General features: G+C 42.3%; 1 protein-coding gene across 1 annotated transcript in view; it reads right to left on the bottom strand.

The window, feature by feature from the left end:
- The window catches only part of Commd1 (copper metabolism domain containing 1), a 105,442-nt gene that overhangs the window by 40,494 nt on the left and 40,144 nt on the right, over positions 1 to 24,804 (bottom strand). The window contains exon 2 of the mRNA XM_041668743.1: positions 23,728 to 24,009. Coding sequence (XP_041524677.1) covers positions 23,728 to 24,009 — 282 coding nt within the window. The remainder of the gene's footprint in view (positions 1 to 23,727; positions 24,010 to 24,804) is intronic.

The following is a 24,804-nucleotide window of genomic DNA, read 5'->3' as shown; positions in this document are numbered from 1 at the left end:
ACTCTACTTTTAAAGATGGATGCAAGCACCAATATTATCCGTGTTTAGAGTTAACCAAAGGACACAGCGGCATGACATATAATCAACTTATCTTCCACAAAGGAGAGCTATAAAAATTACAGATTCAGTATGCACTGGGTCTATTGACCAACTTAATCTAATTGACATTTGTAAAATACTAGCCCCGTAAGTCCACAAATCTAGCCATCTCACTCCTGGTGCCTACTTCTGTCTTAGTGTGGGTTTTTATTGCACCCATGTAGCAACTCACACCATTTGTAAATATAGTTCCAGGGACTCTGATGCCCTCTTCTAACCTCTGCAGTCACTAGACAGACATGGGTGGTAGGACTCAAACTCAGGACCTCAACAAGAGGAGCCAGTGCTTGAAGGTAACTTGCCCGCATAATCCATAGGGAATGACACTATTAGGAGGTGTGGCTTTGTTGAAGCAGGCATGGCCTTGTTGGAGGAAGTGTGTCACTGTGGGGGCAGTCTTTGAGCTTTCCTATGCTCAGAATACTGCTCAGTGTCTCTGTAGACTTTCTGTTGCCTGCAAGATGTAGGACTCTCAGCTATTCCTCCAGCATGTCTGCCTCATGTTCCTCACCATGATGATAACGGACTAGACCTCTAAACTGTAAGCCGCCATCTCAATTAAATGTTTTCCTTATAAACATTGGTTTATAAGTTGCCGTGGTCATGATGTCTCTTCATAGCAATAAAGACCCAAACTAAGGCAGAAGTTGGAGCCAGGAGTGGGGCGTGCTGTAATAGGCCTCACCATGACATTGTTTGGAGGAATTTGGACTTTGGTACTTTGGATTTGGAAACCAATGGAATGCTTTAAGTGCTGCTTGATTGAACATAGTAGTAGAAGCATGGAAGACAGTGGTGCTGAATGTGATTTCATGAACTGTGGCGGGCTTGCTAAAGAGGTTACAGAAGGGAAGCATTTTCAAGTGTTGCCTAGAAACCATTCTTGTGGTATTTTAGTGAAGAAAGTGACTGTTTTTTGCCCTTGTCCAAAGAGTCTGCATAAGACTAAAGTGAAGAATTTTGGGTTAATTACATCAGAGTAAGAAATGAAATAAAGGGAGTGGTGACCTCAGGGGAAGATCAAACCCAGCTAAATTTCCAACTTGTAAAAAAGAACTAAAGAAAAGTTTAGAGCCAAGTGCCATGGGGCACACCTTTAATCCCAGCACTGGGAGGGTTTCAGGCCAGACTGGTCTAGAGATCCTGTTTCAGGCCATCCAAGCATAGGCAGTGAAGGACAGAAAGCTGGTGAAGATGTAACTGAATGAGTGGGCCATGTTCCAGCCCCAGTAAGCAGAATTTGGCAGCTTCAGTCATGTGGCTCTGGCTTTAGAGTTAAAAAAAGAAGAAGCGGGTTATAGAATTTGCCTCCATGCCTAAAGCAAGCCGCTGAGGCCAGGCATGTGTCAGGGGTGACCTGAATGGAGGCCTAGAGAGACCATTGCGTGAAGCTGTGAAGTTAAAGCCTGGACTGCTTTGGAGAATCCAAGATGTTAGAGATGCCAGAGCTGTGGGATAGCTGCCGAGGAGAGCTGCTAACAGGGACTGGAACAGGCCCAAGAGAAAGAAGTGTGTTGCAGTCCACAAAGCTGAAAGGGGTTGGAGATCTGAAGAGCATTTTGGCATCAGACATGGAGATGCAGAGTTTGGAGTTTGCCCAGCTGGTTTTGGTCTTGCTTTGGCTCAGTATTTCCTTACTATGCTCCCTTCCCTACATTTTGGAATGGTAATGTACATCCTGTGATCTGCTTTTTTATTTTGATTTTTACAGGTGAATACAGTTGAGAGATTGCATGAATCTCAGAAGAAACTATGAACTTTAAAACACTGTCGAGACTGTGATAGACTATGAGGACTTTTGAAGTTGGGTTAAATATATTTGTATTATGATATTGTTACAAACTTATGGGGGCCAGGGAGTGGCGTGTGGTCACTGGAATGTAACTGGCCCCCATAATCTCACGGGGAGTGGAGCCATGAGGAGTGTGGCTTTGTTGGGGTGGGTGTGGTTCTGGAGGACGTGACACCGAAGGGGCAGGCTTTTTATCCTATGCTCAGGATGCCACCCGTGTCTGGGTAGACTTCCTGTTCCCTGCATGTAGGGCTGTCAGCTGTTCCTCCAGCACCACATCTGCCTGTGTGCCACCATGCTCCCCACCATGATGATTTGCAATGAACTGGACCTCTGAAACTGTAAGCTGCCACCTCAATTAAATGTTTTCCTTATAAGAGTTGCCATGGCCATGGTGTCTCTAACTAAGACCATCTCTCTGGTCTCAAGCTCTTGACCCTTCTGTAGTACTGGGGTTATGGGAGTACGCCAACAACATGTGAGAATTAGTGTACATTAGAGCTGGCTATGCAACCTATGCACTAATTTAGTTATCTGGAGAATGGATTACTGAGCTGCAGTGTGTTAAAATAATGGGATATACAGTAACTTCATAAACAGACAAACTACAAAGTCTTCCTCTATCTGGTTTTGCTTTCTCAAGTTTCAGTTACTGGCAATCCCCAAATACAGAAAACTCCAGAAATAAGCAATTCACATGCTCTTAGGAGTAGCATGATACCTCCTTCCATCCCACTCCTGCCAGGGATATAAATTATGCCTTTGATCAAGGCATTAAATATATATATATGTTAGTCACTTAGGCATCTTGGCTATCAAATCACCCATATCAGTACTGCAGTGGTTTTGTTCAGTAACTCTTATTGTCTATAATTGCTGTTATCGATCTCGTACTGTCCCCTAATTTATTATAGGTTTTTATGTATAGAAAAATACATTATACATATGGTGTGGTATGGTTTTAGGGTACGGATTATGGGACATATTCTTAACAGATACTATTGTATTGATAAATACAATATACATGAACCTCAAACATGCTGAGATGAGCCTTTCATGAAACAATACATATTGTGCAAACTTTCTTTTTTTTTTTTCGATTTATTTATTTATTATGTATACAACATTCTGTCTGCATGCATGCCCACATGCCAGAAGAGGGCGCCAGATCTCATTACAGATGGTTGTGAGCCACCATATGGTTGCTGGGAATTGAACTCACGACCTCTGGAAGAGCAGTCAGTGCTCTTAACCACTGAGCCATCTCTCCAGCCCCCTTGTGCAAACTTTCTAAGGTAATAAAATCCTCTGTATCTTGATAAGGGTATACTAGTATGTTCATTTTCCAAAACTTATGAAAAGATATGTCTAAGGTTTGAGCATTTTATTGCATGCAAATTTTACCTTTAAAATCATAAAGAAAAAGCCAGGTGGTGGTGACACATCCTTTAATCCCAGAATTTGGGAGGCAGTGACAGGTGGATCTCTGTGAATTCGAGGCTAGCCTGGTCTACAGAGTGTGTTCCAGGATAGCCAGGGCTGTTACACAGAGAAATCCTGTGTTGAAACAAAACAAACAAACCAAAAAGCTAAATAAAGAAAATAAAGAAAAATGGTTATAAAATGTGTGCCAGGCTGTCATACAGTCCAGCAGTAATGTGCTTGCCTACCATGAGAAAGGCCTTGTATCTCCAGCACCAAAAAAGAAAGAGGAAAATCAATTATTTATTCAATAAATAAATAAACAAACAAAATAGGGGTCGTGAGAGGACTAAGAGAGGAGGAAGTCCTCAGAGGGAAAACGTAATGGTGTCTGCAATTACTTTTGAAGTGTAAGAAAACAGTAAGAAGTGTTGGTAGTGAATAGACAGATGGGGAGACAGTAATAAAAAAAATTGAACAACTATAGTTATACAGGCCAGGAATATACTAGTTATGGCATAATTTTTTGAACTTTCTTGTATTTGAAATTTTTTTGTAAGAAAATATAGTATGGAAATTCCTTTTTTTTAAAAAAAAAAAAGGTGGCTAGAGAGATGGCTCAGTGATTAAGAGCACAAACTGCTTTCTAGAGGGCCTGGGTTCAGTTCCCACCACCCACTTGGCAGCTTGCACCTGTCTGTAACTAGTTCAAGGAGATTTGACACTCTCTTCTGGCATCTGCAGACCCCAGGCACACAAGTGGTGCAGGCAAAAAGCCTGTATAGTCACTCACTCAGGGTTCAGTCTTGGGTCTCCTTACCGTACTCCTTTCAGTCGGTTGCAGGAGGCCCTGGGCTCAACCCCTAGCAACATGAAACTTAATCAATGACTGGTACTGAGTGCCGTTTGTGCCCACTAAGAAGCCGGCTCTGGAAGCGAGGCTGCGCTACACCCAGCCCCTCATTTCAAACCCAAGTATGTCTGTCTCCTGTCCTTAAAGACCTGTTGTCTAGAGATGAGCTGGCCAAGAATAAGAACAGTGCCTTTGAAAAGAGCTAGAAGGCAAGCCGTTTCCAGGAGATGCTGCTATTGTTCATCCCTTGGTGCAAAAGTGCCTATGGTGGGAAAGAGAAGCCATGGGAGGTGCATCCACAGAGAGAAAGAAGGTCAGCCTCAGCTTCTGCAGTCACTTTCTGTGGATGCTGTGAGGGCCACATTTGATGGCCTTATTGTTATCTGTTCTCTACCTAGGACTCATATATGGTCAAGCCATGCCCAGTGAGTCAGACCACTTCCTGTTGCCTGTGGATCAAGATGTAGAACCTCAGCTCCTCCAGCACCATGTCTGCCTGCACAGGGCCATACTCCCAGCCACCATGCTCCCAGCCATGATGATAATGGACTAAACCTCTGAAACTGTAAGCCACCACCTCCATTAAATGTTTTTCCTTTCTAAGAGTTGCCATGGTCAAGAGGCCTGAACAATCCACCACCGGAGAGATCTGCTGTCTGGGACTGACAACGAGTGCCCAGGTGACCGCAGCAAGTGACCTATAACCCCTATGGAAACGGAAACAGCCATCAAGAGCCTCCCAACAAAAATAAGCCGAGGGCCAGATGGTTTCAGTGCAGAATTCTACCAGAATTTCAAAGAAGAGCTAATATCTATACTCCTCAAATTGTTCCATACAATAGAAGCAGAAGGAAGACTACCAAACTCTTTTTATGAGGCTACAGTTACCATGATAACTAAACCACATAAAGACACAACTAAGAAAATGAATTACAGACCAATCTCACTCATGCACATTGATGCAAAAATACTCAATAAAATACTGGCAAACCGAATCCAAGAACACTTTAGAAAAATCATCCACCATGACCAAGTAAGCATCATTCCAAAGATGCCAGGATGGTTCAAACATATAAAAATCTGTCAATGTAACCCACCATATAAACAAACTGAAAGAAAAAAAAACACATGATCATCTCATTAGATGCTGAAAAAACCTTTAACAAAATAAACACCCCTTCATGATAAAGGTCTTGGAATGATTAGAGATACAAAGAATATTCCTAAATATAATAAAGGCAATATACAGCAAGCCAACAACCAACATCAAGTTAAAAGAAAAATCAATGCGATTCCACTAAAATCAGGAACAAGACAAGGTTGTTCACACTCTCCATATCTATTCAATATAGTAACTGAGGTTCTAGCTAGAGAAACAAGACAACAAAAGGAAATCAATGGGATAAAAAATGGAAAGGAAGAAGTTAAACTCTCACTATTTGCTGATAATATAATAGTATATATAAGTGACCCCAAAAATTCTACCAGGGAACTCCTACAACTGAAAAACACCTTCAGTAATTTGGCAGCATACAAGATTAACTAAAAAAAAAAAAAATCTGTAGCCCTCCTACATACAGATGATAAATGTGAGGAAAAAAAATCAGAGAAATATCACCCTTCACAATAGTCAAAAATAACATAAAATATCTTGTGGTAACTCTAAGCAAACAAGTGAAAGACCTATATGACAAGAAATTTAAGCCTTTGAAGAATGAAATTAGAGAGGATATTAGAAAATGGAAAGATCTCCCATGCTCATAGATAGGTATGATTAACATAGTAAAAATGGCAATCTTACCAAAAGCAATCTATAGATTCAATTCAATACCCATAAAAATTCAGCACAATTCTTCACATACCTCAAAAGAACAATACTAAATTTCATATGGAGAAACAAAAAACCCAGGAGAGCCAAAACAACCTGTATAATAAAGGAACATCTGGAGGCATCACCATCCCTGACTTCAAGCTTTATTATAGAGCTACAGAAATGAAAACAGCTTGGTATTGTCATAAAAACAGATAGGTGGACCAATGGAATCAAATTGAAGACCCTGATAATAATCCACACATCTATGAACACCTGATTTTTGACAAGGAAGCTAAAAATATAAAATGGAAGAAAGAAAGCACCTTCAACAAATGGTGATGGTAAAATTAGATGTCGAAATGTAGAAGAATGCAAATAGATCCATATCTATCTCCATGCACAAAACTCAAGTCCAAATGGATCAAAGGCCTCAACATAAAACCATCCACACCTCATAGAAGAGAAAGTGGGAAGAACCCTTGAATGCATTGGCACAGGAGAACACTTCTTAAATATAACCCCAGCAGCATAGACACTGAGTGCAAAAATTAATAAATGGGACCTCCTGAAACTGAGAAGCTTCTGTAAAGCAAAGGACACGATCAACAAGACAAAATTGCAGCCCACAGAATGGGAAAAAAAAACCCTACATCTGAGACGTCTGATCTCCAAATATATACAAAGAACTCAAGAAAGTAAATATCAAATTACCAAATAATCCGATTTTAAAAATGGGGTATAGATTTAAACAGAGAATTTTCAACAGAAGAATCTCAAATGGCTGAAAGACATTTAAGGAAATGCTCAACATCCTTAGTCATCAAGGAAATGCAAATCAAAACAACTCTAAGATACCATCTTATACCTGCCAGAATGGCTAAGATCAAAAACACTGATGACAGCTTATGTTTGAGAAGATGTGGAGTAAGGGGAACACTCTTCCATTGCTGGTAGGAATGCAAACTAGTACAGCTGCTATGGAAATCAGTATGGCAATTTCTCAGAAAATTAGCAATCAATCTACCTCAAGACCCAGCAATCCCACTCTTGGGCATATATCCAAAGGATACACACTCACACCACAAGGACTTTTGCTCAACTGTGATCATAGCAGCAATATTCATATTAGCCAGAACCTGGAAACAACCTAGATGCTCCTCAACCAAAGAATGGACAAAGAAAATGTGGTACATTTACAGAATGGTACATTTAGTGAGCAGTAAAAAAAAAAAAACAATGGCATCTTTAAATTTGCAGGCAAATAGACGGATCTAGAAAAAATCCTGAGTGCAGTAACCCAGACCCAGAAAGACAAATACATTATATACTCACTCATAAGTAAATACTAGACATAAAGCAAAGGATAACCAGCCTACAGTCCATAACCCCAAAGAAGGAGAACACTCTTCCAGAAACAGATGGAAGTAGAAGCAGAGATCCACAACTACCCACTGGGCCGAGCTCCCAGTGTACAACTGAAGTAAGAAAGGATCGCCAATAAGAACAAAGGGGTCAAGACCATGATGAGAAAATGCACAGAATTAGCTGACCCAAGCTAATGGGAGATCACAGACTCCAGATTAACAACTGGGGAACCTGCATAGAACTGTACTTGGCCCCCTGAATACAGGTGACAACGGGGGGGGGGGGGCAGTATATGGGTTCACTGGCAGTGGGACCAGGATCTAACTCTAATGCATGAATTGACTCTGTGGAGCCCATTCTCTATGGAGAGACATCTTGATCAGCCTAGATTGGGGATGGGGTCTTGTCCTTCCTCACAAGGTGATGGGACAGACTTAGTTGACTTCCTAGGACCTTACCCTCACTGAGAAGTAGATGGGAATGGGAGGGGGAGGGGAGAGCGGGGGACAGGAGGGAGTGAGAACTGGGATCAGTATTTAAAAAATAAATTAATTAATTAATTTAAAAAAAGAGCTGCCATGGTCATGGTGTCTCTTTGCAGCAACAGAAACTCTAAGACAGTGCCTAAACAAAGTGAATAAGATTTAAAAAAAAAGAAAAGGCACCATATGAAAGCATAGGACACAGGTAATTTTTTCTAAAAAGGTTACAGCTTTCTGACTAGGGGCTAGCAGAGTTCTCAATCTGAGTTGTGACCCCCCCCCAAATATAAGATATCCTCCTGCAAATTAGATATTTACATTATAATTCCTAATAGTAGCAAAACTACAGTTATGAAGTAGCAGTGAAATAAGTTCATGGTTGAGGTCACCACAGCATGAGAATCTGTATTAAAGGATCACAGCTTTAGGAGGCTGAGAACCATGGTGCTGGAGTTTGCTTGTGTTTTGGTGTTGCTTGGTTGGTGCTACTGGGCTGTGGTATAAATCTCTGGCATATAACCAGAAATCTTTGGGTCACTGGTATTTGCGCTTGAAAGATAGAGAGACCTCAGTCTCTTCCTCTCTCCTTCCCCTCTCCCATCTCTCCTGTCCACAGAGTGAACAGTCTTCTTCCTCTCTCCTTCCCCTCTCCCATCTCTCCTGTCCACAGAGTGAACAGTCTTGCTCCCCTGTACACCCACACGATGATGTGCTGTGCCGGCTGATTATAGGCCCAAGCCTCTACAACTGGAAGCCACAAATAAACTTTCTCTGTAAGTTTATTATCTCATTATTTCCGCATTAAGTAAAGAGAAAATTAGGTTTCTGAAAGTATTTAACTCCAGATTTTTGAGTAAGCTATACAACAAGTAATACCTGTACTTTATGTTTGCCGTACATAGTATAAGGGGACTAACAAAGAGACTAATCAAGAAAAGGTCTCCATAGCTAAGAGATGTTTGGCACAGGAAGGATGGAAGGAACTGGTTACATTTCTCAGGCCATTCACAGGAAGAATATTAGCATTCCCTCATTCTCTTATACCTGTTTCCACCTTTATTTGAAGTTCACTGTACTTCAAACCTTGCCTTATTCTGAATTTGAACAGTTTGCATCTGGGCAAGAAAGAGAAAACTACAGCCGAGTCTGTCTTCTGCCACAGTGGCCAAACCTCTGGCTGGTAAATTTAATTATTCTTACCTTCCAAAAGTAAAAATCAAGTTAATTCAAATTTGACATGAGGACAGAGCAAACATATGGGGTATTACTAATTATGAACACAAAACATTTTAAAATTCTTCCTAATGACATTAAAAATTATTCCAAACATATTCGGTTATAAAAGTTAAAATATAAAGAAATAAAAGGAAATCCTGGTAGGTGGCGCGTGCCTTTAATCCCAACACTCAGCAAGCACGGGCAGGCAGTTTTCTGTGGGTCTGAGGCCAGCCTGGTCGATATGGAGAGAGGACACCTAGGGCTACACAGAGAAACCCTGTCTCAAAGTGAGAGGGCGGTAGGGAGAGGACAGCTAACAAACAGTATGAGATGCAGAGCCAATCTGCAAACCATTTAAAAGAGACCCCCTAGATCTCGGCATAAGAAAGTAGAGCGCTTTCTTCAGTGAATAGTAACTGCAGTTCTTAATCTCTATCTGGCCAAAATATAAACGATGCTCTTCATCCAAAGCCACCTCCAATGTCACCAGCTTTGTGGCCATTTCCAAAGGCTCTGACTCACAGGCCAAGTGCAGCATGGTGATGAAGCTTGGCACCTTTGAGAGGAGCAATGAACATTAAGCAGATGGAAGATTACACATTCATGCCTTACTCCAAAACCAGAGGATCCTTGACGCTCTTTTCAGAAAAATAGGTTTGAGAAATGCTTGGCCTTAGAAATGAGTGTTTCCACTTCCTATGAATATCTCTGGAGGGAAGGCTTCTGCTAGCCTATCAGTTAACCTAGGTCAATGGTCTGTTTTCAGCCAGGGTCACTATCATCCCAGTACTAGCATACAACATGCATTTAAAAACTCAGTAAGAGGGCTGGAGGGGTAGCTCAGAGGTTAAGAGCATTAGCTGTTCTTCCGGAGGTCCTGAGTTCAATTCCCAGCAACCACATGGTGGCTCACAACCATCTGTAATGAGATCTGGTGCCCTCTTATGGCACGCAGGCATACATGCAGGCAGAACACAACATGCACACTAAATAAATAAATCTTTTAAAAAGAAAACTCAGTGTGGTGGTGAACGCCTTTAATCCCAGCACTCAGGAGGCAGAGGCAGGAGAATCTCTGAGTTTGAGGCCAGCCTGGTCTATAAAGTGAGTTTTAGGACAACTAGTGTTACAAAGAGAAACCTTGTCTTGAAAACACAAGCAAAAAAATTCAGTAGCTCTCCTATACACAAATTACAAACACACTGAGAAAGAAATTGGGGAAACAGCACTCTTCACAATAGCCATAAACAATATAAAATATGTTGGGGTAACTGTAATGGTCTGTCCTGTCCCTTTAAGAGACAAGCCTGCCCAGTCCCCTCCTTCCTCCCAGGCAAGGTGATCTTCCTTCTGCTTCTAATCTACTGTCTTCCTTCTCCAAAGAGGTAGCTTCTCTCTACTCCACCCCCGTTTCTCTCTTTCTTTCTCTTCTCCTCTCCCGGCTCCTCCCTCTCCCTCTCTCCCCTTCCCCCCTCCCTTCCCTTTTACTGAATAAACTATATCCAAACTCACTCTGCATGGCGTGCCTATCTATCTCTGTCTCTCACCCGCCACCACTTCTTGTGGGACCCGGCTGCCCCTCGTGGCCTACTGCCACCACTTCGGGGAACTGTGCAGTGCTTTATCTAAACTATTACAGTAACCCTAACCAAGCAAGTGAAAGACTTGTACAACAAAAGCTTCAAATCTTTGAAGAAAGAAGTTAAGATGATATCAGAAGATAGAAAGATCTCCCATGTTCATGGATTTGTAGAATTAATATAGTAAAAATGACTGTCCAACCAAAAGCAAACTACAGATTCATTATAATGAATATTGCAAACCCCATCCAAATTCCAACACAATTCTTTACAGACCTTGAATGGAGGTCATTCATATTCAGAAGACCATAAGAGGCTTGGCTGATCTCTCTTGCCCTCCCGTTCCCCATTTAATTAGAATAGCTCATAAGCTGCCTTCCATAGAAGATTTATTTGAAGACAGGCATCTGTATTTAACTTTGGAAACAAATGGGTTAGATAGAAATTTAAGGTAAGAATTGTAAATTGCCACACTACTGTGCAGTACCTAAGAGTGCTTTAGTAACTGCCCCCAAGTGCAATAATACATGCGGGCTATAGCTTGTATTCCATCATTAACTACGAAAGCCTTAGATATGGAAGCCGTGGAAGTGGCCATTTTATCATGTTTTAGTCTCAATGTTTAGATTGGGATTTCATGGATTTCCTTTGGGAAATGAGCCAGGAAGATAACCTTCGATGATATTTTTACAGCATGAAGCAATGAGTTTCTTTAAGGCACCCATCCCTATCTTGTATATTTGTTTAAACTGCATAGCTCTTGAACTGAACAAAGGTAATATTCAGAGAAGTCTAAGCAACTCTTGCAGCTTTAAAGAGGCCGGCAGGCCCGTGCTACTCCTTTCTACCAGAGGAAGTATCCAAGTGGCCTTCCTTAGAGAAGGGGACTCCCTCAGGAGCTGTGGGGTCATCAAAACTTTGCTCTTGCTCCAGATGACACGGTAATTCACTTAAGTCAGTAGACGCCAATCCCTAACACACGATAGGATTCACCTCGGGACCTCTTTTATTCATAGTTGCAGTTTATTTTAAATGAAGCTGTTTATACTCTGTGGATAAAATTCCAGGTCTCTTTTTTTAAGCTTTAATTATATGTCTGTGTGTGTTTATGTGTTTGATGCGTGTGTGTGACTGTGATGTCCACAGACTCCAGAAGAGGGTCTGGAGTCCCTGAAGCTGAGTTAACAGGCAGCTGTGGTTGGCTGCCATGGGGCGGGAACCGAATCTGAGTCCTCCGTGAGAGCAGTAGCCACTCCTGATCATGGATCTGTCTCTATGGCCTCTTATTTCTGTATAATAAAAAATAGTTTTCTTTGCATTCTTTACATTTGTAGAGTTGACAGGTTCTATTTTGTCAGATTACATATTTACTGAGGTTTTTTGTTTTGTTTTGTTTTGGTTTAGTTTTTTGTTTATTTATTTCAAGGCAGGGTTTCTCTATTACAGCTCTGGATGTCCTAGAACTCACTCAGGCCCAGTGCTTCTCTCTTCTGCTGCCTTGGTTCTGGATGTAAAGCTCTCAGCTACCTCTCCAGCACTATGTCTGCCTGTGTCACCATCCTCCAGGCCATGATGACAACGGACTAAACCTTTGAAACTGTAAACCAGTCCCAAGTAAATGCTTTCTTTATAAGAGTTGCTATGGTCATGGTGCCTCTTCACAGCGACAGAACAGCGAGGAGACACCCCACCAAAGCCCAGCACTCTGAAACACTAGACTGGGAACACAGCTGACAAAAGTAAGTTTATTCTTGAAATGCAAATGGTGAATAGCATACGATGCTAATGGGCTAGCATATGAAGCAGACAAGCAGGCAAATTCCAATTTATATGCACAAGCAAATGGACTCAAATGCAAAGCACAGCATAAATTTCCTGTCCACACCACAAGAGCAAAACATTATACATCACCATTTCACACATAGCTCATAAAAATAAAACATTATTCTAAAAACTCTTAGCACAGACTTTCCAGGATTTAAACATCAACATCCAGAAAACTGAGTTTATTAATCCCATGTGACAAATAGAATAAATCTCAAACTTAAAAGTACTTTACAAATAAACTTTAAATTCAAAAGATAAGTGGAGATTATTGACAGTCTGCACATAAAACCATATACAATGAGCGATAATACACTATATCTTCAAAGAGCATCAGGAAAAATTAGAATCAATGTCAAGTTTAACTCATATAAGACAAGGAGGCATCTGCCACTTACATCCACTCCGCTTTAAAAAAAAAAAAGATTACTTTTGATTTTTATTTACATGTCTACGTTCACGCTTGAGTATGCACAGGTGTGTACAGGCACCCACGGGAGCCCCTGGAGCTGGCCAGAGTTACAGGTGGTTGTGAACACCTGCTAGCCTGGGTGCTGGAGCTGGATGGGGTCTGTGCAAGGACGGCAAGTGCTCTCATGCTGAACCGTCTCTCCCACCCCCCTCCACTTCCTTCTCACTACCAAACACAATTCACCTACTAAATTAGCTTTTGTACCCCAAAATTTACCTTGAAGTTGTAACACAAGAATTTAGGATAAAGTGACCTTCACAGAAAGACAGTGTGATGAAACATGTTTCCCTCTAGCTTAAGCAAAATTACTCATTGCTCAAGTAATATCTTAATCCTCATTTATTAAAAAAATTCTAGTGCCTACCTTTCCCACAATACTGTTGTAGTGACAACAAAATAACGTATACAAAGCAGAATTTAAGTATGGTACTAAATATCATACAACTTATGATGCAACACTATCAAAGTTCCACTCCACTATCCAATCACAGCAATTAAGTTTAATTTGTACAGCTAACCAGTGCTGATGCAGAGAGAAATCCCCGGCCCTTATGCTAACTAAGAAAGCATCCTATCTGGAGAGTTACATGGTGTACATGGCAGGTAGAGAACTGAGACTCCTCATCCTCCACAGGTCACTGTTGGTAACATGCACTGAGGTAAGTGGGGTACACTGCAAACAAGGCAGTTTTAAATGAGAGGGCCACTTTTTTTAATGTATCAACATATAAAATGACACAATTAGTGCAAATCTGAATTGCCTATTCTACTCTGTCCCAGGCACAGAGGTTTGTGCTGGACTGGTTTGGGCCTACAAGCAATCAAACACAAGTGTTTACCTTAAGGCATATATTCCCTGCATGCTTGACTGGGGGAACCAAAGAACCGAAAGGTGAGATGCCCTCAGTAACAGGCTTGGGTTATTTACAGAAGAGCCATGACAGAGCGTGTGCTGGGTCCCCTGGAACCTGAGTTAGAGATATCTGGGAGCTGCCATGTGGGTTCTGGGAATTAACCCAGTCCTCTAGAAGAGCACGGCTGGAGAGATGGCTCGGCAGTTAACAGCACTGGCTGCTATTCCAGAGGTCCTGAGTTCAATTCCCAGCAACCACATGGTGGCTCACAACCATCTGTAATGAGATCTGGTGCCCTCTTGAGGAAGAGTCCTGGTCAGTCGTCCTCATCAACTTAGACCAGGGAACCCAATAACGACAAGTTCAACAGAACCACCATGTATGGGCTGCCCATGCATACTTCAGCATTGCCAAGGCATAATTTTCATTTCCTCTGGAAGAGTGGCCAGTGCTCTTAACTGTTGTTGCACCATCTCTCCAGACTCTTGGATACATTTCCTAACTTTAGTTTACATCACAAACACAGTACAAAGTGGGCAATTGCATTCTTCTCGGGTTTGTGCTCTACAATGTGCTAACATATTCACTAACTGAAGAGCTAGCTTGTGAACAATGGGCACAGCAATCCAAATAAATGCTTCAGCTCCTACACCATGTCAGACAGTTCAAAATAAGTTTAAGGGAGCTTTTTTTCTGGTTTTCTTTCTCAAAGCTTGCTTATTAATTCAACTGTTTTCCAAAAGTATGTGGCCCTGTCCATTAACTGAGAAGAAGCAGGAGGAAGCACGGCTACAGCATTACCTTCTCAGCAGAGTCACTTGGAACCTTAGTTCCTCTTTCGTCTGTACATAGTATCCTTTATATCAGCTATTCTTGTTTTCAAAGGGAAGGGGAGGTGTATCTGATCCTGTAAAACTCCTATCTTATGACTGAAGACATGGACCATGTGCAAACTTGCTGTGCAAGTTCAGAATCTGAATTCAAACCCAAGAAACCACATAAAAATGACCAACACAGGGGAACACTTTGCGATCTCAGCACTAGAGAGAGCAGAGCAGAGGAAGGGGACCTGGTCTCTATGGACAGCCTATCTTACTTGGTGAGATGCAGACCAATGAGAGGACACTAGAAAAAACAAGGTGTACAGAACCCAGGGAACAACACCAAGGTTAGCCTTTGGCTTACTTATGTGTGCATGCATACACACACACACATGCGCGCGTGCGTGCACACACACACACACACACACACACATGCTCACTCACTCTTTACAAGTTAATAAAATATAGTGGCCAAATACAGGAGTCATAAATGGCCCGGAATCTAAGCATAAGACTTAAGGTAACATGTTTACCTACATCCTGTTTTAAAGAAGCTAAGTCAATAAAAAAAACTGCCAAGATGGCGGCAAGATGACTCAGTCAGAAAAAGCAAGTGCCACCAAGACTGGTGACCTGAATTCCATCCCGGAGGCCCACAAGGAGGGGAGAGAAAACTGACTCTAGCAAGCTGCCCTCTGACCTTCATATTCAAATCATGTCACACTTTACCTCCAATGAATACATAAACGTAATTTTTAAGTTTAGGGAAAGTTTCAAAGAGCAGTTTGGGAAGTAGAGATGAGGACGTTGGGTTTCAATGAAGTAAAGAATTCTCTATTTCAACACACACACTAGAGGCTTTGAAGAACAGGTATATGCTTTTACTCGGAACAAATTAATAAGATTCATACACACTGTCAACCCTTAATTACATAGCAATCTAGCACAGGCATTTTCCGAGTCTTTTCTGTACGCTCAATGTAAAATACACCCAAAAGAGGTAAGCTAGGGAAATAAGAAACTAGATGGAGAAGGGCATGTCAACCACAATGGGCTATGAAGCATTAGGTTAAGTTAGGCACACTCAGGGCTAGGGGACATGAGCACAGCAGGAAGGTCACAGAAGCAATACATGTTAGTGTGGTGGCTTTAGATAATTTGGGGGTAACACACAGTCTGTTCGCACTGATCATGTAAGTAACATTAACACAGGAGCTTGTAAACAAAGAGCTCTCTTAAGCAGCCCACACAGGAAGGGGAATGTCACACAGGCTCCCAGGAAGCAAAATCTTCAGAAGATTTCAGAAAAAGCCCAGACGTTCTTCCTGGCTGAACCAACACAAGAAGTCTGTTTAGTTTCCGTGGGGTAGGACTGTGTGAATGACAGGGGCTGGGGCTATCAATCATTGGTCGAGAACTAGCCTAGCATTTGGGAGGTGTGGGGTTAATTAATCTCCAGTACTGCGATGAATCGTAACAAATACAGCAAAGTGCATGTGTATAGTATATTTATCCCCAGACTATAATCATGCTATAAAAAATTCCTTAGGGCCGGGCGGTGGTGGCGCACGCCTTTAATCCCAGCACTCAGGAGGCAGAGGCAGGTGGATCTCTGTGAGTTCTAGGCCAGCCTGGTCTACAAGAGCTAGTTCCAGGACAGGCTCCAAAGTCACAGAGAAACCCTGTCTCGAAAAACCAAAAAAATAATAATAATAATAATAATTCCTTAGGGTTATAATTAACACTCTGCCAATCTTGTAGGCATTTTATTTAGTTGAGAAAGATCTTAGGTCTAACTTCACTTCTAGCTGAACACAAGGAAATTAAAATAGTGTCGCCAACAGATGTAAGTTCAAATACAGTAGTACAAAGTTCATCACAGAGCAGCAAGATGGCTCAGCAGACAAAGGGACGTGCGGCCAAGTCTGGTGACCTGAGATTGATTCCCAGGACCCACATGGTGGAAAAAGAGGACTGACCCCTGAATTTGTGCTCTGACCTTGCCATGCGCACACTGTGACACATGCCTACCACTGTCACCCACCATTCTACCCACACAATAAACAAACATAGGGAAGGAACAAAGGGTTCAGTGGTGCACAACATGCACCCCTCTCGCAGAAGGCCTGAGTTCAACCCCAGCACCCACGACAGGCAGCTCACAATTGCCCATAGCTGCAGCTCCAGGGACCTGACGCCTGTCCTGCGGCACCTGTGCTCATCTGCACTGCTGTTTTTAAGGTTTTAGTTACGTTTTTAGTAATTAAGGAAAACGGACAAGAAATTTTTACTGCGGAAATTGCTTTGAAAAGTGCAGAGGATAAGAACTAGATCTCTATTACACAGACATAACCACTATGAATATCTTTCATGCTGCCTCCTCCTCCTTTCCCCGCCCCCACATCCCTCCCAGCTTGACCTAAACTCATCAGGCAGCCAAGGGTGAACTTCTGATTCTCCTGTCTCCATCTCTCAAGTACAGGCCTGTGTAACCATGGCCAGTTTATATGGTGCTAAGAACAAAACCCAGGGCTTCACGCATGCTAGGCAAGCATTCGACCTGCTAAGCCACAAATTCTAAAGTGCCTCTTTCATGTATTTTCTTTGTTGGTGTTGCTGTCTTCCTACTTAAGCACACATCCATTTGTAAAATTTTAATTATGATGCTTGAACATGATTTTGAATGTGGTAACATAGCATTGGTGGTTTTAGGTTATGGGTCTTCTTATAAGATCTAATTATTTATTTTTATTTTACATGTATGGGTATTTGCCTAAATGTATGTCTATGCACCATGTGCATGCATACCTGAAGAGGCCAGAATAGGGTGTTGGCTCCCCTGGAACTGGAGTTACAGAGTACAGACGGTTGCAAGTGGCCATGTGGGTCCTGGAAGTCAAACCCAGGTCCTCTTAACGACTGAGCCATCTCTCCAGGCCCATGTTATGTGTCTTTTGTAAACATAGAAATTTAAACTTGGATTATATTACATGCATACAATTCTACATCTTTGTTTTCCCCACACTGAACATCCTCCTACGGACATTTCCCATTAAGCATTCTGTGAAAACAAAGGTTTGTTTTTACTCTTCTGCCACACGAGCACACATGCTCCCGTCTGCCCTCCCATCTTCCACTGTGCAACAACGACCTCTCTAGGTAACATTCAAAACACAGAAAGAACTCATACAACTCAACAACAACCAGATTTCTTTAAATAAAATCACAGACTTGAACAGACTCTCCATTAATCTTTAAGTAAAACTCCAGAGAGGTACCACTACAAACATCAGGATGGCAAATATTAAAAACAACAACAAACAAAACAAAAAGGGGCTGCAGGGTTGCTCAGTGGGTAAGGGCACTTGCCACCAAACCTGACAACCTGAGCTCATCACCCAGGACCCACATGGCGGAAGTTGAGAACTGACTCCCACAGGTTGTCCTCCGACCTTCATATTGGTGCTGGCAAACACGCACACACATACAAACATACCCAAAATTTTTAAAAAATGAAAATAAAGAAGCCCAGAAAACAGATTTTTCAAATGATTTATCCTGAGAGACAAAGAGAAAGTGAGTGTATGTGTGTCTCCATAGGCCAGCATAGGACACAGACTCCTTAGAAATGGAGTAACAGACACTCACGAACTGCCAACTCTGCTCTCATGAGCACCAAGGGATCTTAACTGTTGAATCCCTGCAGAACAAGTGTGTAAATTTCGTAAGGCCTGTTTTTGTTGAGACATGGTCTCATTTTCAGCTCAAACTGCTGGAATTCACTATAGCTTAGGCTACCATCACACTCCTGGGTGATTCTCTTGCCTCAGTTTTCTGAATGCTGATATAGGTGTTAGCCACCGAGACTAGATAGAAAATGAGTGCTTGCGAGGAAATGCCAGAATTGGAACGCTTGTGCACTGTGGGAGAAAACGTAACATTGTACAGTCAACTGTGGAAAACAGTTTGGCAGTTCCTCAAAGTTAAAACAAAACTGTTACGTGATCCAAAGTCTATTCCTAAGTACATACCCAAGCAAATTAAAGGTGCAGACTCAGATACGATTTTTTCTTTTTTGGTTTTGGGTTTTGTTTTTGTTTATGGGTGGGGTTTTTTGTTTTTTTTTATTTTTGTTTGTTTGTTTTTCCAAGACAGGGTTTGTCTATGAGGCCCGGGCTGTCTTGGAACACTATCTATACTAGGCTGGCCCAAACTCACAGAAATCTGCCTGTCTCTGCCTCCTGAGCACTGGGATTAAAGACATATTCTACAACGGCCTGGCTAAATTTGTTATTTAATGGGCGCTGAATTACTATGCTCATTATTCACAGTTGCCAAAACGTAGAAGTAACCCAAGTATCCCTCAATAGACAAATAAACAAAATGTGGCAAACACAAGCAATGGAACATCAATTTGAAAAAGGAATTAAATTCTGTGTACGCTATAACATAGCTAAACCCAGGAAAATACTATCCTCAGTAACAAGACAGTGTGATGGCTATTCTTGGTTGTCAGTTTGACTGTATCTGGAATGAACTACAATCCAGAAATGGAGGGTACACCTGTGATCTGAATCTTAAGACAGGAAGACAACTCGCTTTTAGTCCAGATCTTGAGTCAGGAAGGCACACCCTTGATCTGGGCCACACCTGCTGGAAGCCTATATAAGGACAATGGAAGAAGGAAGGTCCATTCTTTATTCACCAGCTTGCCCTCGCAACCAGGCAACATCTAAGACAACTCATCAACATTGCAGGCACAGCCCCAACTCTTGCCTTCTCAATGCTTCATTAAAATAGCCTCTACCTTCTGTGACATATGCCTAATATGATACATGGTAAAAGCTTTTTTTAAAGAGAAAAGTCTTACGTTATGTGTAAAGGTGTTTTGCCTGCATGTGCACCTGTGTACCACATGCGTGCCTGGCATCCGTAGAGAGAGGGGAGGTTGTCGGATTGCTTGGGACCAGAGCTACCGACAGTTATGAGCCACTGAGAACCTGAAACTAGGTCTTCTGAGAGAGCAGCAAGTTCTCCTGACCTCTGAGCCATCTCTCCAGCCCCGTAGAAGCCTCTGTAATGGTCTCTCAGCTTTACTCCCCACTCCTGCCCCAGTATCAATTAATTTTAATTGGTTATTCTTGGGCCTATCAACAAATTTTAGAAGATACTATAATAAAATTTTAAGAGGGAATTATCCTAAGCAAAGATGGAAATTTCAGAAATCCATGCAATTCATTTTTCTTTTTTTTTTTGCTTTTCTTTTTTTTCCCATTTTTTTTATATTTTTTTAATCATTTTTCTTTTTTTAAAGTAGAATATTGGATGCATCTGTTTATGAACATCTACATCTTGTTAGCAGAAGGATAAAGTTCTTTAGTATTTTATTTTTGACCTTGAGGTCCTGTGGTGGTTTGAATGAAAATGACTCCCAAAACCTTATATATTTGAATTTTGTTTGTTTGTTTCAGGTTTTTTTGCTGTCCTGGAACTCACTCTGTAGACCAGGCTGGCTTAGAATGCACAGAGACCCGTCTGCCTCTGCCTCCCCAGAGCTGGGATTAAAGGTGTGCGCTGCCACCACCTGGGCTATATTTGAATGCTTAGTTCCCTAGTTGGTGGAATTGTCAGGAAGGATTAGGTGTGGCCTTGTTGCAGGAGATGTGTCACAGGGCTGGGCTTTGAGAAGCCATTCCTAGTCAGTTCTCTCTGCTTCCTACTTTGCTATAGGATGTGAGCTCTCAGCTACTGCCCTGGAGCCATGCCTGCTGGCCTGCTGCCATGCTCCACAGCCATGATGGTCATGGACTCTAACCCTCTAAAGCTGGGAGCTCCAGTAAACTCTGTAAGAGGCCCTAGTTGTGGCGTGTTGTCACAGCAACAGGAAAGCAACTAAAACATCCTATCAAATGACAGCCTAGGGGCAAAGGAGAATGTGTTTAACATGCAAAGAAACAACTGAAAGTAGTAGACCACTTGCCCTCCCTCCCCTCTGAATCTCAGCACCCTCACTTCTGTCTTGTCTCAACCCATTTTCTACAATGAAACCAAATGATCCTATTACAGCATTCCCTGTGTGAAACTTTCTGATGGTTTCCAATTAAACTCTGAATAAAATTCAGATTCCTTACCAAGGCTAACTTCTCAGCTTGGCTGTACCTGTATCTATGAGTTTTCCCCCCCATCCTGAGATTGGCTCCTTCCTTCTAGTCAACACTCGCTACCCCCTCAGATCAGCCCTTCCTACTCTACTGAAGCAGCAGCCCTCGTGTGAGATGAAGTCCAGCAGCTGTAAGCTTCAGAGCCCTCAGCGAGCCTGACACATGAGAGTCACAGCAGTTTGCTTTTGCTTGTGTTGGCTCGGCCAACTTAACTGCTTCTTACTGCTAAGAGTTGAAAATGGAAGAATGTACAGGTGAAAAAGAAGTGGCGAACCCCAGAAACCTTTGCTAAGTCACTGCCAAAAGTGACAGCCACGTTAAATGCAGGGTATAAACCTGTAGCGACTTCTTAATTTCCTAAGTCTCAGCTCTGGATCAGAAAGTTGCAGTTATCAGGAAGAAATCTGATGCAGGTGTTAGCTCCCAGAGTTCTGGAGCAGGCTTTGCCCACAGCATCGTGTGCAAATCGCTCAAACGAAGAGTTTACTCACAGGCGGCCAAGCGGGAGGAGACCTAAGACTGACCCTCTCCAAGGAGAGAATGACTGTGGTTTACGGAAGGGAAACAACCAGGGGTCCATCTTCCTAGCTCCTCCTAAGACGGATGCTCAAAACACAGAGCGCTTGCATGACCTGAGTGTGGAGATTGTGGCCTCCTGACTTTGAAAAAAGCCCACACAGGCCCAAGTGAAAAGTCTTTGCTTTAGACAAAATCAGTCACTGAAAAATAATCTAGGCTACACTCTCATCCTGTCGCACATGTCAGAAGCACAGGGTACAGCAACGCTAACAGAGACTATAATATTACACTGCTCACCTGTACAACCTTCCAGATGAACAGTGGAGGAAAGGAGTATCTTGTAGACAGGGCCTCTCTATGTAGCCCTTGCTGTTCTGGAATTCTCTAGACCAGACTGACCTAAAAATCACAGAGAGCTGCCTGTCCCTGCCTCCAAGTACTGGGACACAGCAGGCGTGTACCTCCAGGCCCAGCTACACGAGTGATTTTTAAAGTGACCACAACCAACAGAAACTAGAAGGCTTGGTAAGGTCTTCCCAGTGTCTCTCACAACTGCTTTCCTTAATGTCCTAAGTAAAGACAGCCATTTATTTCTTCAACCCGGCCTCAACCGCACGATCCTCCCGCTTCAGCTACTACGATGCTGGGATTACAGCTATGTCCAGGTGAGAAGCCATTTGTTTTTTAATTTTATGTGAATGGGTACTTTTCCTTCATGTATATCTGTGTACCACGTGCATGCCTGGTGTTCACGCCAGACAAGGGCAATGGAGTCCCTAAAACTGGAGTTAACCAATACTTGCGAGTCACCGTCTGGGTGCCGGAGTCAAACCTGGGTCCTTTGGAAGAGCAGGTAGTGAGTGCCCTTAACGGACGTCCCATCTCTCCTGCTCTACAGAGCCTTAACTGCTGTCCCATCTCTCCTGTTCTACGGAGCATTCTTAAAAGGCCCCTGCTAAATCAGCAGCGGTGAAATCCAGAGGCAAACATCCCTCCCTGCACAGTCCATTCTGGAAATCCACAAGTGTCATGGGGCCTAGTCTGCAGAACCTCTAGCTAGAGAAGAAATCTTTTAATGAGAACCAAACAGTCTTATGGAAGGTGTAAAACTCTCTTGAACTGTAGACTGTAGTGAACCAGGCAGAGATATGCCTAGCACCCCAAACCCACACGAGACTCCTCCTACAGACAGATTTAAACCTACCACAAATTAAAAATACTTAGACAAAACATCTATATCAAACATGTTCAGACTTTGTTATTATTTCCTAACAATTCAGTATAACAAAAATTTACATAGAATTTATATTGTTTTAAGAATTATAAGTAGCCGGGCGGTGGTGGCGCACGCCTTTAATCCCAGCACTCGGGAGGCAGAGGTAGGCGGATCTCTGGGAGTTCGAGACCAGCCTGGTCTACAAGAGCTAGTTCTGGGACAGGCACCAAAGCTACAGAGAAACCCTGTCTCGAAAAACCAAAAAGAGAGAGAAAAAAAAAAGAATTATAAGTAATCTAGAATTATTTAAAAATAAATGGGAATATATGTAGGTTATATGTAAAGGAATTGAGCATGGGCATGGTGTCCTAAAACAAATCCTCTTAGTGACACTGAAGAATGTGTATACTGTCAGAATAAAAAGTAAACAACCAGCAGGGCGATGGTGGCGCACTCCTTTAATCCTAACACTTGGGAGGCAGAGGCAGATGGATCTCAGTGAGTTTGAGGCCAGCCTGGTCTACAGAGCAAGTTTTAGGACAGCCAGGGCTACACAGAGAAACCTTGTCTCAAAAAACCAAAAAAAAAAAGAAAAAAAAAGAAAAAAGAAAAAGGAAGGAAGGAAGGAGGGAAGGAAGAAAGAAGAGAAAGATATTTCTAGAAGATAATATAATGACAGCACTTATTTGGTTATTTATGGGAAAATGAATGTAATTAACTCAGTGGTCTGGACAGTCTCTAATTACCAGTTTCTTTCCCCTCTTCCCCTCAGAAAATGTGAGCCAGGGCACTGGGAGACTAATCTGACATCTGGAGCAGAGACTGAACAGCTCTGAGAGAAATCACAGACAGGAAAGCAGCGCTGGTCCATAGTCAAGAGCAAACTGAAAATTATTTGTGAGCTGAGGTCAGCGATGGCATGCTAGGTCTCTAGAATAGACATTAACATGATTAAGATATTGAGATACGTCACCTCCCACACCGGAAGATCACACAGGTGACAGGCCGCAGTGTGTCTGCGCTAACTTTAGCTAGTGTCCCTACCGTCACCTCGAGACTGCAGCACAAGAGGCACTGGGCTCTGAGACAACTCAAGGGTCCTTTATAGACTCTGCTGTAACCGGTGAGAATTTCAAATTTTTCACATGAATTTCACAGGATTAGTATATGTACAAACACTGTTAAGTAAAAGTAAAATAGATGTATGGGCTAATAAGTGCCTCAAGTTGAACTCACCTGCCCACTCTTCCCAAACTCCAGCTCTACAATGGCAGCAGGGGTGTGTATTTGAGCTGCGTGCCTGGACTGCGACTTGCCGTCCACTCTCCAGCTCAGGCCCCGCAGTCCGTTGTCCCAGCGGCTCTGGTTCAGGAGGCTTTCTCGGATTCTTGTCTTGTGGCTCTTCCAAAACTTGGAAATGACTGCAGCTTGTTCACCGGTGATGCCACCCTGCTTTTTGGTCTGAGCAGTCAAGAATGCCTCTAACTGGTTGAAATCCATGTCTGCAGATGCGATAGACTACAAAGACAACAGAGAAAGCAATGTGTGTTTGATTGGTAGACAACCAGACAAAGCTGCCTACCTACAGAGCACGTTTTGATTGGCCTCAATCATTGACTATGCTTTCAAAAAGGCCATCAAGTGACAAGAAAGAAAACGAGTGATGATCATAGTACAAATGCAAGAATATTCCCTTTCCAAATAAGAAATTCTCTATCAATAACAAGAATATAACTTTAAATATCCACTTTCAGATGGCTGGAGAGATGGCTCAACAGACAAGAGTACTTGCTGCTCTTGCCAAGGGCTCAAGTTCAGTTCCCGGCACTCACATGGCAGCTGACAACTGTCCATAACTCCAGTTCCAGGGGATCTGAGGCCTCCTCTGATCTCAACAGGCACCGAGCATGAACATGATGTACTTACATGCACTCAGGCAAAATACTCATAGACATAAATTCAATAATTGTAACTTTTCATATCCAGCTTCAAAGTGGGGAAATAAAAATTATTCTAAACAAGGAAACAAAAAAATCAAATTAATTGGTTCTCTGATAAAATCTTACATAATTTATTGTCAGTAGACCTGGTTTGACATGTTGTAGTGGTACCATGAGCTGTCCATTAGACAACTAAGTAAGTGTCGTTCAGTGGGTGTCATCTCCATCAAACAGCTCAGTAACACCACTTGACACTGTATGCTACATTACGCTTTCCTTATACTTTCAAACCTTAACTACCACTGAAGCTAGGTTCTCCACTCTAGCATTTAAGAACACACAGTAACCAGATGTGCTGGTTTGATATTTCATC

The sequence above is a fragment of the Microtus oregoni genome, unplaced genomic scaffold, assembly GCF_018167655.1.
Source record: "Microtus oregoni isolate MIOR12 unplaced genomic scaffold, Mior012 000019F_ref0000042, whole genome shotgun sequence".
Classification (NCBI taxonomy): Eukaryota; Metazoa; Chordata; class Mammalia; order Rodentia; family Cricetidae; genus Microtus; species Microtus oregoni.
This window is presented reverse-complemented; position numbering and strand designations above follow the sequence as displayed.